Source organism: Apodemus sylvaticus, chromosome 13 (assembly GCF_947179515.1).
Source record: "Apodemus sylvaticus chromosome 13, mApoSyl1.1, whole genome shotgun sequence".
NCBI classification, from domain to species: domain Eukaryota; kingdom Metazoa; phylum Chordata; class Mammalia; order Rodentia; family Muridae; genus Apodemus; species Apodemus sylvaticus.
This window is the reverse complement of record NC_067484.1, coordinates 69001884-69019635: the sequence shown is the minus strand read 5'-3', so window position 1 is coordinate 69019635 and position 17752 is coordinate 69001884. Positions and strand designations below refer to the sequence as shown.

Here is a 17752-nt window from a genome sequence, read left to right as displayed (position 1 = left end):
TCTTTTAATATTTAAAAAGTTTAGATAAACTTGAAAAATTTTGAAATCATCTCAAGTTTAGATAAACTTTGAAAATCTCTCTACACACACACACATTATCTCTCTCTCTCTCTCTCTCTCTCTACACACACACACACACACACACACACACACACACACACACACACGTTTAATGTGTACTCACATTATGGAGAATTGCTCACCTACTGATTTCCAAGATTAGATTATACTACATTTACTATTTCTAAACTGGATAACAAAAATGTCTAAAATATTGTTAAGAATGTTCTCTGTGAATAAAGACCATAATCAGTTTAAGTTACAAAAAATCATACGGGAAGACATTGTCCTTGAAAAGTATAAACATTTGGATCATTTACTATCAAGGTAAGGTAAAGAATATTAAAAGAATAACCCTTCACTGAGGTTACACGAATTCGCTTCTTACCATTTGGAGCCGCTTGGTGTCGCTGTTTACCACCGAGTTCCATCTAGCCACCACACAAAGCTCTTTTTTTGGTAGCTGGATCTTTCCAAGACTGCTGAATGATGGCGAATGCAGAAGAATTGAATCGATAGACTTTGAATCATAGAATTTTATGCGGAGGAAAAATATCTTCTAATGGAAACAAAGCAAGAAGTATTTGACATGGATTTTACCACAGAAGGAGGACTGGGAACACGGTGTCTGCTGCTCTCGCTCCTGCTCCTCGCAGCCTGGGAGGCAGGGAGCGGCCAGCTCCACTACTCCATCCCAGAGGAGGCCAAACACGGCACCTTCGTGGGCCGCATCGCGCAGGACCTGGGGCTGGAGCTGACGGAGCTGGTGCCCCGCCTGTTCAGGGTGGCGTCCAAGGACCGCGGGGACCTTCTGGAGGTAAATCTGCAGAATGGCATTTTGTTTGTGAATTCTCGGATCAACCGGGAGGAGCTGTGCGGGCGGAGCGCGGAGTGTAGCATCCACCTGGAGGTGATCGTGGACAGGCCGCTGCAGGTTTTCCACGTGGAGGTGGAGGTGAGGGACATTAATGACAATCCGCCTGTGTTCTCAGTAAAGGAACAAAGAATGTTAATTTACGAATCTAGGCTGCCAGATTCTTTGTTTCCACTAGAGGGCGCGTCAGATGCTGATGTTGGATTAAATTCTATCTTAACCTATAAACTCAGTCCCAGTGAATACTTTGGGCTAGATGTAAAAACAAACAGCGATGGCAACAAACAAATTGGACTCTTGTTGAGAAAATTCCTGGACAGAGAAGATGCCCCTGAGCATAAACTACTGCTGACAGCCACGGATGGAGGCAAACCTGAGCTCACAGGCTCTGTTCAGCTGCTGGTCACTGTGCTGGATGTGAATGATAACGCCCCTACTTTTCAACACCCTGAGTATGAAGTGAAAATCTTGGAAAACTCGGAGAATGGAACGACACTTATTCGACTGAATGCTTCTGACAGGGATGAAGGGACGAATTCAGAAATTTCTTACTCCTTTAATAGGCTGGTGCCGCCCAGGATTCTTGAGCAGTTTAGCATAGATGCAGATACAGGAGAAATCAGAATTCAAGGAAATTTAGACTTTGAGCAAGTAGATGTCTACAAAATCCGCGTGGACGCGGCAGACAAAGGACACCCTCCGATGGTGGGCCATTGCACTGTTTTAGTGAAGGTATTGGATGAGAACGACAATGTGCCTCAGATTACATTGACTTCCTTATCCCTGCCTGTTCGAGAGGACGCTGCACTGGGTACAGTCATTGCTCTAATCAGCGTTTCGGATCTGGACTCTGGAGCCAACGGGCAGGTGACCTGCTCCCTGACTCCTTATGTCCCCTTCAAGCTGGTGTCCACCTTCAAGAATTACTATTCGCTTGTGCTGGACAGCGCCCTGGACCGAGAGACCACAGCTGACTATCAGGTGGTGGTGACAGCGCGGGATGGGGGTTCGCCTTCTTTGAGTACCACGGCTAGCATATCTGTGGAGGTAGCTGATGTGAACGACAATGCTCCTACATTCGCGCAGCCCGAATACACGGTGTTCGTGAAGGAGAACAACCCGCCTGGCGCTCACATCTTCACCTTGTCGGCGGTGGATGTGGACGCACAGGAGAATGCGCTGGTGTCCTACTCGCTAGTGGAGCGGAGAGTGGGCGAGCGCTTGCTGTCGAGCTATGTGTCTGTGCACACCGAGAGCGGTAAGGTGTTCGCGTTGCAGCCTCTGGACCACGAGGAGCTGGAGCTGCTTCAGTTCCAGGTGAGCGCGCGGGATGCTGGTGTGCCTGCCCTGGGCAGCAATGTGACTCTGCAGGTGTTTGTGCTGGATGAGAACGACAATGCACCCGCGCTGCTTGGACCTTGGACACAAGGATCCAGTGGTGTAGTGAGCGAACTTGTGTCACCTTCAGTGGGTGCCGGCCAGGTGGTCACTAAGGTGCGTGCAGTAGATGCGGATTCTGGTTACAATGCCTGGCTGTCTTATGAACTGCATCCTTTAACAGGCGGGACTCGGAGCCTGTTTCGGGTAGGTCTGTACACGGGCGAGATCAGTACTACCCGTGCTCTTGAGGAGGCAGATGCACCACGTCATCGCCTATTAGTGCTGGTGAAGGATCACGGGGAGCCAGCGCTGATGGCCACAGCCACTGTGTTAGTGTCTCTGGTTGAGAACAGCCAGACTCCAAAAGCGTCTTCGCGAGCAGCAGGAGCCACCAGCCAGGAAGTTTCGTTAGTGAATGTCAATGTGTACCTGATCATTGCTATCTGCGCGGTGTCCAGCCTGCTAGTTCTAACCCTCATGGTATACATCGCACTGCGGTGCTCAGTTCCGCCTACAGAGGGTGTGTGCGGGCCAGGGAAGCCTGTGTTGGTGTGCTCTAGCGCAGTAGGGAGCTGGTCCTACTCACAACAGAGGAGACAGAAGGTTTGTTCTGGCGAGGGACCACCCAAAACCGACCTCATGGCCTTCAGCCCGGGTCTTCCTCCTTGTCCGGTTGTGGGAGAACATCAGGATTTAAACGAAGATCATTGCTCAAGAGTAAGTCCAAGATTTCTAACTGTTTAAAATTTGTAATGCTTTTTTTCTGTAGTTTCATATTTTCTCATTTTAAAATTTTATTTATTACACTGGGCTAAGCATTTTAATTTTATTATTTTCCTCATAATCTTCATTTGTTTTTGATCTTACATGTAAACAGAATTGAGCATTATTATACATAATCTTCACTAAATCAAACTCAAAATTTTGCTACATTTGTCCTCTTCTACCACAGTTAATATTTTTCTGAGCAATTGCATAGGTTATTCACATTTCAGTATTAGCACTAGGAGGAGAATTAGTTTGAATATATTTTTTCCAGAGGACATTTTATAGGAAACAATTTGGTCACACATTTTCTCTTTGCTTTTTTTTGTTCTCTCTCTCTCTTTCTCTCTCTCTCTTTGTGTATATGTGTGTGTGTTTGTGTGTGTATGTTTGTGTGTGTACTTAAGATGAAACCAAGGACATGCCAGAGAAGCACTCTATGCATGATCCATATAACAACATTTAATTTTATACTCTTTTGAATGAAAATCCATATTATGTTATTTTTTTTATTCTTTCCCTAGTCATTGTTATCACTAGAGGAAGTAGAGCTCTTTTTAAAACTGTTGACTTTTGCAGCCATTTAGAGATAAAGAATAATGATTAGGCTGAGTGCCTCTGGTCAAAAGAGAATGGGTGAAGGAGATTTCATACTCGTTAGTAAGCCTGTTCCATCCATAGTTATCACTGAGTTCATCAGTGTGCATCATACACTACAGCAGTTGTTGGGAAAACCTTAGATTTTATCCAATAAACTCAAGAAAAAACCAACATTTCAGTGTTAGGCTCAGTGGTTGTTGGCTTGACTAGAAGGTTCAAGGCCCTAGATTGTATCTACTGCAAGGAAAACCTTAAGGAAACAGACACAAAGGTCAATGCACTTCTGTGATGTTGCAGTTCTCTTGCCTTGGATTTTGTTTAATGGACCTCCTTGTGGAACACAGGTTTTTCTTTCTTTCTCTGGGTAATTATTTGCATTATTCACGACTTCTCTATACAAAAGGCAGCCATGTAGTGTCTAAGCCCTGAGTCTCCAGGATTCCTCCCTCGCCAATTTCACCCATGCTCTGTCTACTTTTGCGGTATCGCTTAGGTTGTACATTCTGTTAGTTCTCTGTTTTGACGCCACAAAATTTAGAACATAAATAATAATATCTGTCATTCAGAAAAACATATAAAAACTTTTTTAAGTTGATACTTTTACGGTGCTTATAATAGTGTTTGCCAAATCGTAGCTGCTTAATTATTATGAATTTCATATAATTTTCTTCAACTTAAGAACTGCTCAGTATCAGTAAGATGACTAAGTTGGAATTTGTGCCTCTACTGTCTTTTTTTTTTTCATTCTTGAAATGGCATAAATCACTAATGTAGTTTTCTTTACAAAGGAATTCAGAATGATTTTAACGAATACTTGATATAACAGCAAGATTTTTAAAATCCTCTAAACTCCCCCATATGCTTAAGAATAACAAATCTACTTCTGGATATTCTAATTGATAAAGAACACAATTTGTGCCAGGAGATGGTGGCTCACATCTTTAATCCTAGCACTGAGTTTGAGGCCAGGGTATTCTACAGAATAAGTTCCAGGATGGCTAGACTCTACAGAGAAATGTTGTCTTGAAAAAACAACAACAATGACAATTTGTATAGGTAATTAAGTTACTAACTAGAACAAAGCACACAAAAGTACTATGACTATAACCACCAAGTAAAACATTTAAAAATGTATAGAAAGATTTCATTGTCTAGTATCTGTTGAAAACAATGAATCAAAACCCAACCTATAGCTTCAAATTTTTGTATAAAATAAAGATATACTACATATAATGTGACAATCAGAGAAAAGTGTTATGAGTCACAAAAAGATAAATAAATAAATAAATAAATAAATAAATAAATGAATAAATAAATAAATAAGTAACTCACAGTGTGGGTGAGTGCACCTGTCATCTATCTCCCTAGTCAAAGGAAATGCCCAGATTAATAGCGAGTTTTGTGGTTATATAATGGAGAAGTTCCTTTGGGATAATATTAACAATAATCAGTATTTTGGGAAAGAAATAACTTTAAGTAAATGGATGTGCAACAAAATCCGAAGTGAATCTGAAAGCAGGGAGTAATCTGCTTGGGCTGAAGGGTACGTTTCTCGCAGGAGAGAGCATGAGGTGAGACAAGAAAAAGTATTTTAAAGAGAATCCCTTGGGTAAGTATTAAGATGATTTTTTTCACTCTTCTCTAAAGTCATTTGAGAAGAACTAAACATTTGAGGCACTGGTAATGAAGATGTTCGTAAAGTCAACCATATGGACTAAGTGGGTCACGGAGGCATTATAGCAAAAGGGTTTGCAATCATCCAGCAGCGTGCCAATCATTAAAACACTGATGTGGGCAGATATCAAGCTTGTGAATCATTAGAGCACATATGTAACTGTTTTACTTGCATCCAGGAACGCTGGGGTGCAACATTCAAGAAAACTACACTTGTTAAACTACCTCTCAACAGATAAAACATTCAACGACTTAAAGAATTGTGGGAAATGTAGACGGGTCAGTACCACTACTTAGCTAATAAAATGGGTTTATGGTATGAAGAAAGAAATAACCTATATGATATTGAAGACCGAAAACAAGCATGTAATCATAAAAACAAGGTTTTGCGTGGAAAGAGTACATAAACATGAGGGCCATGAACTCTTACAACATAACATACAAACCTTATAAAGAGAAATTCACAATACTTGTTTCTTAAGAAGCTACTTTAATACACAAACTTGTCTCAAAGATTACAAACTTTCTACATCTCTATCCAAACAAAGTATGTGAAATTTGTTTATCACTTCTCCTTCTTGACATTAACATTATTTAATACGTTTGTCTTTAATTAAAGAGATCCTTTTAGGTTTGTTTTGTATATTAAAACAGTGTAGGAAAAGAGTTTTTCTAATACTCAAAGCGAAAATTAGATGGTTAAAATTAAATATTCATAAGCCGTTGAGCACTCAAGAATACCACGAAGAAGCACGAGAAGTGTTGCTCTACATGTTGACAACAAAGAACAAAATTTCAATTTAAAATACACTTTTCAATGTATAACTGTAAATTTTGCGAATTGTACTTACTACTTAAGACCACATGATGTCGCTCTTAGCCACTAAATGGTCACAAAGCGAGGCCGTTCATTTTCCATTAGAAAGATTCCATTGGCCTTCACTCTTCGGTTGCTCCACAATGGCTAGCATCTCGGGACTGGAATGAAGGAATAAAAAACCTCCGGAATTTGAGATAACTGTCGCGAATGAGAATAAAACGTCAGTAATTTGAAATGGTAAACCTGAGAGGATACAATTCGAAGAGCCAACAATTACTCCTGCTCCTGATAATTCTGGCTGCCTGGGAGGCAGGGAGCGGCCAGCTCCACTACTCAGTCTCCGAGGAGGCCAAACACGGCACCTTCGTGGGCCGCATCGCGCAGGACCTGGGGCTGGAGCTGGCTGAACTGGTACCCCGCCTGTTCAGGGTGGCGTCCAAGGACCGCGGGGACCTTCTGGAGGTAAATCTGCAGAATGGCATTTTGTTTGTGAATTCTCGAATCGACCGGGAGGAGCTGTGCGGGCGGAGCGCGGAGTGTAGCATCCACCTGGAGGTGATCGTGGACAGGCCGCTGCAGGTTTTCCACGTGGAGGTGGAGGTGAGGGACATTAATGACAATCCTCCCAGGTTTCCAGCGGCACAAAAGACTCTGTTTATCCTGGAGTCCAGACTGCTCGACTCGCGGTTCCCACTAGAGGGCGCGTCAGATGCAGATGTCGGTTCCAATGCTCTGCTGACTTACAGACTGAGCACCAATGAACATTTCTCTCTGGATGTCCCGCCCAACCACGAGCAGGTGAAACCTCTTGGGCTCCTTTTGCGGAAACCTTTAGACAGAGAAGAAGCTGCAGAGATGCGCTTATTGCTCACGGCCACCGACGGAGGCAAACCGGAGCTGACCGGCACCGTGCAGTTACTCATCACAGTGCTGGATGTCAATGATAATGCTCCAGTTTTTGACAGATCTCTCTATACCGTGAAATTACCAGAAAACGTTCCAAATGGAACATTGGTAATCAAAGTCAATGCCTCAGACTTGGACGAAGGCGTGAATGGGGAAGTTATGTACTCGTTTTCTAGCGATGTTTCTCCAGATATAAAATCCAAGTTTCACATGGATGCTGTGAGTGGAGAGATTACAGTTATAGGAATTATTGATTTCGAAGAGAGTAAAGCTTACAAGATTCCATTAGAGGCACGTGATAAAGGGTTCCCACAACTGCCTGGACACTGTACAGTTCTTGTGGAAGTTGTAGATGCTAATGACAATGCTCCACAGTTGACCGTTAGTTCCTTGTCTCTCCCGGTATCTGAAGACAGTCAACCTGGAAGAGTGGTCACTTTAATCAGCGTATTTGACCGTGATTCTGGTGCCAACGGACAGGTGACCTGCTCTCTGACTCCCCACGTTCCTTTCAAGCTGGTTTCCACCTTCAAGAATTACTATTCGCTTGTGCTGGACAGAGCTCTGGACCGAGAGACCATTGCTAACTATGATGTGGTTGTGACCGCCCGCGACGGAGGCTCGCCCTCCCTTTGGGCCACAGCCAGCGTGTCCGTGGAGGTGGCTGACGTGAATGACAATGCTCCTGCATTCGCGCAGCCCGAATACACGGTGTTCGTGAAGGAGAACAACCCGCCTGGCGCGCACATCTTCACGGTGTCAGCGATGGATGCGGACGCACAGGAGAATGCGCTGGTGTCCTACTCGCTGGTGGAGCGGAGGATAGGCGAACGCTTATTGTCGAGCTATGTGTCTGTGCACGCAGAGAGCGGCAAGGTGTTCGCGCTGCAGCCTCTGGACCACGAGGAGCTGGAGCTGCTGCAGTTCCAGGTGAGCGCGCGGGATGCTGGTGTGCCTGCCCTGGGCAGCAATGTGACTCTGCAGGTGTTTGTGCTGGATGAGAACGACAATGCACCCATGTTGCTGGGGCCTTTGGCTAACGGGGTTGGTGGCACAATGAATGAGGTAGTATCTCGGGCTTTGGTGCCTGGCCAGGTTGTGGCGAAAGTGCGGGCAGTAGATGAGGACTCTGGCTACAATGCATGGTTGTCCTACGAGCTCCAGCCGGCTGCGAGTGGAGTTCGTAGTCCCTTCCGTGTCGGCCTGTACACAGGAGAAATCAGCACGACACGTGCCCTGGAGGAGACAGATGCATCGCGGCAGTGCTTGTTAGTGTTGGTGAAGGATCATGGAGAACCTTCTCTGACCGCCACAGCCACAGTGTTGCTTTCCCTGGTAGACAGCGGCCAAGCACAGAAGGTCTCATCTAAGGTGTCAGTCGGAGCCTCCAGCGTGGATCAAAGGCTGGTGGATGTCAACGTGTACCTGATCATTGCCATCTGTGCGGTCTCCAGCCTGTTGGTGCTCACCCTGCTGCTGTACACAGCGCTGCGATGTTCGACGACGCCCACTGATGGAGCCTGTGCTCCTGGGAAGCCCATGCTGGTGTGCTCTAGTGCTGTGGGAAGCTGGTCATATTCTCAGCAAAGGCGACAGAGGGTGTGCTCTGGAGAGGGTCCTCCCAAGACCGACCTCATGGCTTTCAGCCCCAGCCTACCTCAGGGTCCCAGCTCTACAGACAACGTGAGTCTTAAATATATTTCTCTCCAGGCGTGCAAAAATAGTTTAGCTGTTTTTCATGATGTAACCTATGAATTGCAATAACAGGGAGGCTGAGGCAGAAAGGTATGCAATTTTGAGTCCAATCTGGCTTACACAGGAGTTTCAGGACAGTCTGGGTTTCTCTTTCATAAACTTGGTAATTTATGTTGGTCAGTAATATTGATAAAAATTTGCTAAGATGAATGTCTTTATATTCTTTACCCAGTGGATTTCCAAAATTAGGTGTTAGTATATCCAGAGTGTTATTCAATGCCTACATCTCTTAAAATAGATGCTGGTTCTCATAGCATGCTAGGCAAGCATTCCGTTATCTGCCTTTATAAATCCTACAGTAAACTAATTTAAATATATATGCTGACACAGTACTCCTTCTTAGTATTGTGCACATTTTACCACACCATGGGTTTCAACATTATTGGTTTAATTTCTTTACAAGTTGAATTATCTGGTTTCCTGTTTGCAAGAATTTATATTCTCCAACCATATTTGCATAGCACTTGGTGTTTAAAAACCTCATTTGAAGGATTGTATTTGCGATGTTTGTAATAATTAGTATTATTTAAAAATATACTTCTATCAGGACTTAAGCAGTTCTTTTGTTTGGCTCCTTGTGTATATAGGGAATATATTCACATTCAGAATATAGAAGAATTGACTCTAGTGTACGTGGAAGGTATTCCCGGTTCTTATGCTGAAGAGTTTACTTCTCTGAATTCTGGGAGATTTTGGTTTCTGTTTTGTATTCCAAAACCACGAACATATATGCAATGTGCCTTTCTGTTTTAGAAAAATAATGACACTTAAAACCTTCCTTTTGCATATTTGCACTTCTCTTGCAAGGCATCCATCATCTTTTGTTTCTTCGTCATGTCAAGTATCTGCATCTTACTCCGTTACTCAGATTTAAACCAAGACTTGTTCGTTAAGTTATTCATGGTGCGCATCCATGGTGCACAAGGCAGATCACAAAACTCGTGCTATTTTTAAAATTTCAAGTATTTGTTTAGTTACCTCTGACTGTCAACTTCCAAAGTTGGCTAAATTCTACTATACGCTATGAGATGATTTTAGAATAGTTTGCTTGTTTTCAGTCCAAATAAAACCAAACGAGCTCGACCCACGAGTAGCTCCCCCAGGTGACATGACCACAGCGCGCAGTCACAAGCGCACCACGTTCTGCTCCTGTTTAGGAACAGTTCATTTGGAGAACATTTATGATTTTTATGAAGTTTTAGTGACAGTAATTGTAATCGTCTTATTGATTTTAAATTTTTTGTTTTATCTTACATTGAAATGCCATTTTAAAGCCTTCCTAGCAAATTAATTAATAAAAAGTATAATCCACTCAATTTTTTGGACATCACAGAAGTTAACAGGAGAACCTCCTTACCACAACATCTATATTCATTAGCTATCATGATTTTTTTGGTTGGGAAATCATTTTGAGAGATACAAACTCTTTCAGGTTTTTCTTTGCTGGCTATGGGATATATTTATTGTTTGTAAAATTCACAGAGATTCTTTACATCCACTTTAATAATGTCTTTAATGGTATTTATAGAGATAGTCTTTTGTAAGTAAAATGAGGCTAAATTTAATAGTCTCATAGAAAACTCCATTATTCCTCTAATATGTTTTACTTTTTTGTCTGTGCATTTTCAGTATATTTAACATCTGTAACTAATGACATATCCTTATTCCAAGCACTAAGAAGCAATTAAAATATTACATAATTACGTGTTTATCATATCCCCAATCATCCACATTATTAAGAACGCAAGTAAAAAGTCATAGGTTATGCTTTACTTCATTTTAGAATTTCAAACTATTTATCTAGAACAACATTTACACAAAAGTTATAACCACTAAAACTTTCAATGTGATGTAACTTTTGTAGATACTCCACACATTGCAAGAATAGAAATCTATAAAAGAACAACAGATTTCTTTGAAATAATCAGCAGTTAAGTGACAAGGCCACTAGAGGAATTCCAATTAATATACATCTTATTGAATGCAGCTTAAAAATACAACAAATGTTTGGAGAATTAACTTCTGAGGTTAACTTTGAGGGTAGCATTTTCACAGTTAAAAAATGAAGTAAAAGTTCTTGAATAGGAGGTTTTTAGGAAGAGGTGGTGTATTTCTGTAAACTGTGACTCACAGTGAAAAGGGGTGAGAGACCACATGAAGAAGACATGATGTGAGTCTCAGGCCTTCATACTTGTCCCATAGAAAGCAAATGTGCTAGTGGCCTCGGCACACTCCAGTAGAAGTTATAGTCATACGTGCAACATTTGTGATATATAGGAAAACTTTGAACATTGTCTGCAAGGGAGAACCAGTCATAAAAATAAGTTTGGGAATATGTCTAAATAAATTTGGAGAATGATCAATGGCATGGAAGTTGTGATTTTCAAATATTTAGATTTGGTGGTAAGTATTGAATTTTATTTTGGAATTTTTGAGACAGTGTTTCTTTGTATGGCACTGAATGTCCTGGGTTTCCTACAGAGAGCAGGCTGGCTTTAAACTCACAGCAATCCTCCTGCATCTGCCTCCCTGTTGCTAGAATGGAAGGCATGAACCACCATCTCTGTCTTGTAGTAATAGGTTTAAACATGCTTCAAAAGATAAACTAGTGTAAAGACATGACACAGAGAAGAATCTCATTAAGGAAAGAGCAAATGTTATGAAGAGGTATTTGGAGTTATGATCATATTATGGAGCAGAAGAAGATCCAATATTGGGAAAAGATCTTTACCAATCCTACATCTGATAGAGGACTAATATTCAATATATACAAAGAATTCAAGAAGTTGGACTCCAGAGAACCAAATAATACTAATAAAAATGGGATACAGAGCTAACCAAAGAATTCTCAACTGAGGAATACCGAATGGCTGAGAAGCACCTAAAGAAATGTTCAATATCTTAAATCATCAGGAAAATGCAAATCAAAACAAACCCAAGATTTCACCTCACACCAGTCAGAATGGCTAAGGTCAAAAATTTAGGGGACAGCAGATGCTGGTGAGGATGTGGAGAAAGAGAAGCACTCTCCACTTCTGGTGGGATGCAAGCGGGTAAAATCACTCTGGAAATCAGTTTGGTGGTTCCTCAGAAAATTGGACACAGTATTACCAGAGGACCCAGCTATACCACTCCTGGGCATAGACCAGAAGATGCTACAACATGTAATAAGGACACATGATCCACTACGTTCATAGCAGCCTTATTTATAATAGCTAGAAGCTGGAAAGAACCCAGATGTTCCTCAACAGAGGAATGGGTACAGAAAATGTGGCACATTTATACAATGGAGTACTACTCAGGTATTAAAAACAATCAATTCATGAAATTCTTAGGCAAATGAATGGAACTAGAAAATATTATCCTGAGTGAGGTAACCCAATCACAAGGAATACACATGGTATGTACTCCCTGATAAGAGGATATTATCCCAGAAGCTTAAAATACCTAAGATATAATTCACAGACCACATGAAGATTAAGAAGGAAGACCAAAGTGTGGATACTTTGTTTTGTCTTAGATATGGTACAAAATACCCATGTGATGAGATACAGAGATAAAGTGTGGAGCAGAAGGAAAGGCCTTCCAGAAACTGTCCCACCTGAAGATCCATCCCATATACAGTTACCAAACCCAGACACTCTCCTGGATGCCAACAAGTACTTGCTGACAGGAGCCTGATATAGTTGTTTCCAGAGAGCCTCTGCCAATGCCTGATGAATATAGAGGTGGATGCTCTCTGCCAACTATTGAACTGAGCACAGGGTCCCAACAGAGGAGCTAGAGAGAGGACTCAGGAAGTTGAAGGGGTTTGCAGCCCCATAGGAGGAACAACAATGTGAGTCAACCAGTAGCCCCAGAGCTCCCAGGGGCTTAACCATCAAACAAAAAAATAGACATGGAGGGACCCATAGCTCCAGTCACATGGGTAACAGAGGATGGCCTGGTCAGACATCAATGAGAGGAGAGGCCCTTGGACCCATGAAGGCTCATTGCCCCAGGGTAGGAGAATGCCAGTTCATGGAAACGGGAGTGGGTGGGTTAGTGATCAGGGGAGGAGGGATGGGATAGGGTTTTTTTTTTGGGAAGGGAAACAAGAAAAGGGGATAACATTTGAAATGTAAATAAAGAAAATATCTAATAAAAATGTAAAAAAAGAGAAAGACCCAAATCCAGCAAAGACCAGAAGTTCAAATACCATTTGGATTTACAATGGTTGAGAAATCTATAAAGGAAAATGTGAGAGCCTCATATGATACATTGCACATACATTGATTGTTGGAAAATATGTTTTCATTTCCCAGACATTTGTAAGCAAAATAGTTTAAAAACTTTTTCACTGAAAACTCCAAGAGAAAGTTTAACAAGAATCCACAAGAACACACCTAAACTTAAGAAAAATTAGAACCATATGTTAATATAGAATAATATATTTCAATGACCAGCTACCCATGAACAAATTTCTTTCACAGAAAAGTGTGTAGGGGAGTTTATACTTGTAATATTCATGTCATTTCCAGGTCATAATACATATTACAGAGTAATATTAGCATATTACTGGTAGAACAGTATTTAAAATATTGAGATGAAACATTTTTATGAAGAGATCTCTCACTTAAACTGAATCTCCGCGAAGGAAAGAGAAAATAAACATACATACACTTATAATATTAAGAATCTACTATTAAACAATAAAAAATGAAAAGAAAATATTTATATTATGAAAGAACCCAATTATTCCCCAGGTTATTAAATTTTTGGAATCATTACCCATTGGAGCCACATGATGTCGCTGTCTATCAAGGTCTGGCTCGCTCAGATCCCAAGACTTTCTCATAGCAGGAGGTCTCTTAAAAGCTGAACAATGGCAGTTGCCGCTCAACTGGATTAAAGGATTCGAGATGCCCAACAGTTGATCTTTATATCAAGACCAGATTTTCTCAAAGACACAAAAGGAGTACTTGACATGGTGTTTTCTCAGCGAGGAGGTCCGGATTCCCGGCGTCTGCTGCTGTCACTTCTCCTGTTCTCAATCTGGGAAGCTGGGAGCGGCCAGCTCCGCTACTCTGTCTCCGAGGAGGCCAAACACGGCACCTTCGTGGGCCGCATCGCGCAGGACCTGGGGCTGGAGCTGACGGAGCTGGTGCCCCGCCTGTTCAGGGTGGCGTCCAAGGACCGCGGGGACCTTCTGGAGGTAAATCTGCAGAATGGCATTTTGTTTGTGAATTCTCGGATTGACCGGGAGGAGCTGTGCGGGCGGAGCGCGGAGTGTAGTATCCACCTGGAGGTGATCGTGGACAGGCCGCTGCAGGTTTTCCACGTGGAGGTGGAGGTGAGGGACATTAACGACAATCCGCCAGTATTTCCGGTAAAAGAACAAAAGCTGCATATTTCAGAATCCAGAATGCTAGACTCTAGGTTTCTGCTAGAGGGCGCATTCGATGCAGACATTGGAGCCAATTCAGTTGTAACCTATAGGCTTGACTCTAATGATTACTTCACACTGATTGTGAGTTCAAAGAACGAAGAAAGCAAACAGATTGAGTTAGCTTTAAGAAAATCCTTGGACAGAGAAGATGCCCCTGAGCATAAACTACTGCTGACAGCCACGGATGGAGGCAAACCTGAGCTCACAGGCTCTGTTCAGCTGCTGGTCACTGTGCTGGATGTGAATGATAACGCCCCTACTTTCCAACACCCTGAGTATGAAGTGAGAATCTTGGAAAACTCAGACAACGGAACGACACTTATTCGACTGAATGCTTCTGACAGGGATGAAGGGACGAATTCAGAAATTTCTTACTCTTTTAATAGGCTGGTGCCGCCCAGGATTCTTGAGCAGTTTAGCATAGATGCGGATACAGGAGAAATCAGAATTCAAAGGAATTTGGACTTTGAGCAAGTAGATGTCTACAAAATCCGCGTGGACGCGGCAGACAAAGGACACCCTCCGATGGTGGGCCATTGCACTGTTTTAGTGAAGGTATTGGATGAGAACGACAATGTGCCTCAGATTACATTGACTTCCTTATCCCTGCCTGTTCGAGAGGACGCTGCACTGGGTACAGTCATTGCTCTAATCAGCGTTTCGGATCTGGACTCTGGAGCCAACGGGCAGGTGACCTGCTCCCTGACTCCTCATGTCCCCTTCAAGCTGGTGTCCACCTTCAAGAATTACTATTCTCTCGTGCTGGACAGCGCCCTGGACCGAGAGACCACAGCTGACTATCAGGTGGTGGTGACAGCGCGGGATGGGGGTTCGCCTTCTTTGAGTACCACGGCCAGCGTGTCTGTGGAGGTGGCTGATGTGAACGACAATGCTCCTGCATTCGCGCAGCCCGAGTACACGGTGTTTGTGAAGGAGAACAACCCGCCTGGCGCGCACATCTTCACGGTGTCGGCGGTGGATGCTGACGCACAGGAGAATGCGCTGGTGTCCTACTCGCTGGTGGAGCGGAGGATAGGCGAGCGTTTGCTGTCGAGCTATGTGTCTGTGCACGCGGAGAGTGGCAAGGTGTTTGCGCTGCAGCCTCTAGATCATGAGGAGCTGGAGCTGCTGCAGTTCCAGGTGAGCGCACAGGATGCTGGTGTGCCTGCCCTGGGCAGCAATGTGACTCTGCAGGTGTTTGTCCTGGATGAGAATGACAATGCTCCTTCCATTCTTTTGACTGGTACTGAAGGCTTGGGTAGTGTGGCAACTGAGCTGATACACAGGTCTGTGAGCGTGGGTCAGGTGGTCTCAAAAGTGCGAGCAGTGGACTCAGATTCTGGCTACAACGCATGGTTGTCCTATGAACTGCAACCCTCAGTGGGCCCTCGCAGCCCATTTCGCGTTGGGCTGTACACAGGTGAGATCAGTACAACACGCGCTCTTGATGAGTCCGATGCACCCAGACAGCGCCTGTTGGTATTGGTGAAAGACCATGGCGAGCCAGCTCTGACTTCCACAGCTACCATTCTCGTGTCCCTGGTTGAGAGTAGCCAGGCACCAAAGGCCTCTTCTCAGGCTTCTAGTCGTGCTTCAGTCCCAGAGGCGTCTCTGGTGACTGTCAACGTGTACCTGATCATTGCCATCTGCGCCGTGTCCAGCCTGTTGGTGCTCACGCTGCTGTTATACACAGCACTACGCTGCTCCACAACTCCCACCGATGGAGTCTGTGCTCCGCAGAAGCCTATGCTGGTGTGCTCCAGCGCGGTGGGGAGCTGGTCATACTCACAGCAAAGGCGGCAAAGGGTTTGCTCTGGAGAGGGTCCACCCAAGACCGACCTCATGGCTTTTAGTCCCAGTCTTCCACCGCGTCCAGTATCAGAGGTCATTGGGGAAGGGCAAGATTTAAATATCGATCATGGCTTTCAAGTAAGTCCTTTTATATTTAGAAATTTAATTTGTAGAAAATTTGCAACTTTTTTATGACATTTCACATTTGCACATGTTATTGTCAAAATTCAATAATATTTTAGTTACATTTTTGACTTAGGTTATTATTTTTGTTTGGGTTATTATTCTATCTGTCTATCTATCTATCTATCTATCTATCTGTCTGTCTGTCTGTCTGTCTGTCTGTCTGTCTGTCTGTCTATCTATCTATCTATCTATCTATCTATCATCTGAGATTCTATATTTTCAGTTTGGTCTGATCCTCTTGAGTTCAGCTGACCTGTCATGTACTGGTTATTCGTACACCACAATCTGTGTTGTTTCACGTTGTCACAAGCAATTTCATATTGTGTGGAGTACTGCTTTTATCCTTTGTGTGATTTCTAGAACAGAGTTTGATGACATCCATGAGAATGGATTCCTCCCAGCATTTAAATTTCATGATTATTTTCTGAGCTTTTAATATATTCTGTGGTATTATTGGAAAGTTATATCTTCCATTTATGCTACAGTAATCAATTTCATGAATTTAGTTTATCATCTTATTTTTTTCATTTTAGTTCTATTAGATTCAAGATGTTGTAACCGTTATTACTGCTTTAAACCTTTAAGTCACAAAATGCAGAGTAAATTCCTACTTTCTATTTTTGGAGCAGGCTGTCTATAATGTATTTCAGGTTTAGATAAGCCCCACAATCCTGTTAGTCCACTGTGTGTTGAGATCTGGCATTTTTCACCATTTCAAGTTTGTTTGCTTATTTATTTATTTATTTATTTATTTATTTTACTGGTATAGGAGCTTTACACTATTTTCAGTAATTTAATATTTTTTAACATCCCTGACTGGTCAATAGTTGCTTTTATTTGGATAAACATCTGCTGAATTTGAATCAGTGACACAGTAAAGTTGTGTTGATCTTTTGTGTATGAACTGATGTATTTTACTAAAAAAATGTTTCATATCATGCTCATGGACTCAAGTTCAAAATCTAGCACCTCTCCACAAAAATCTACATTAAGTTTACATTTAATATGGCTTAATGAAATACTGTACACAGTAATTCTATTGTTGAAGATAGATGTGTAATTTTTAAATCATTATAAAAATACTAAAAATGATGAGAACATATTAGTTCACACAGAAATATTTTCTTTTTGGAAGTAAATCTGCTAAAAGTCTGAGATACTTTTTTTTCCTTTCAACGTTTAAATTCTAGAACTTCTTTTTTCTCCCTTTGCTTCTTGTGTCTGTTTTATTTGCCCTGATATTATATACTTATTAGATATTGAGTAAATTTCTTAGAAGAGAATGGTTATATTTAATGGAAGTGAATCAGAGGTTTCTGGAACTCTGGACTCGTATAGGATGTTGGCATGTTGTAGCATGTATAGCATGTTAATGGCACTGCACAATCACTTATAAGTAGATTGTATCCATTTTCCCAACTGAAACAAGTAAGAAAGCAATTTTTTTGTGGTTGGCTTTATATTTTTCATAATTCCTATCTATGCCTATCATCTTATTTGTTTATCAAAATGC

The 17752-nt window shown here is 42.3% G+C and overlaps 4 protein-coding genes across 4 annotated transcripts in view; all 4 read left to right on the top strand.

Moving 5' to 3' along the window:
* LOC127663731 (protocadherin alpha-4) overlaps positions 1-17752 on the top strand; it is a 213887-nt gene that overhangs the window by 11031 nt on the left and 185104 nt on the right. The gene's annotated exons all lie outside the window — the stretch shown is intronic.
* Positions 623-3058, top strand: LOC127664107 (protocadherin alpha-6-like). Its single transcript, XM_052155989.1, has one exon. The coding sequence runs from the start codon at positions 623-625 to the stop codon at positions 3056-3058; it is 2436 nt and encodes an 811-aa protein (XP_052011949.1).
* On the top strand, positions 6381-8843 carry LOC127664106 (protocadherin alpha-7-like). The gene is given in 1 exon segment (XM_052155988.1): positions 6381-8843. A coding segment is annotated over 1 exon segment (2463 nt).
* Positions 13801-16248, top strand: LOC127664105 (protocadherin alpha-8-like). Its single transcript, XM_052155987.1, has one exon. It carries the CDS (start codon positions 13801-13803, stop codon positions 16246-16248), a length of 2448 nt encoding a protein of 815 aa, XP_052011947.1.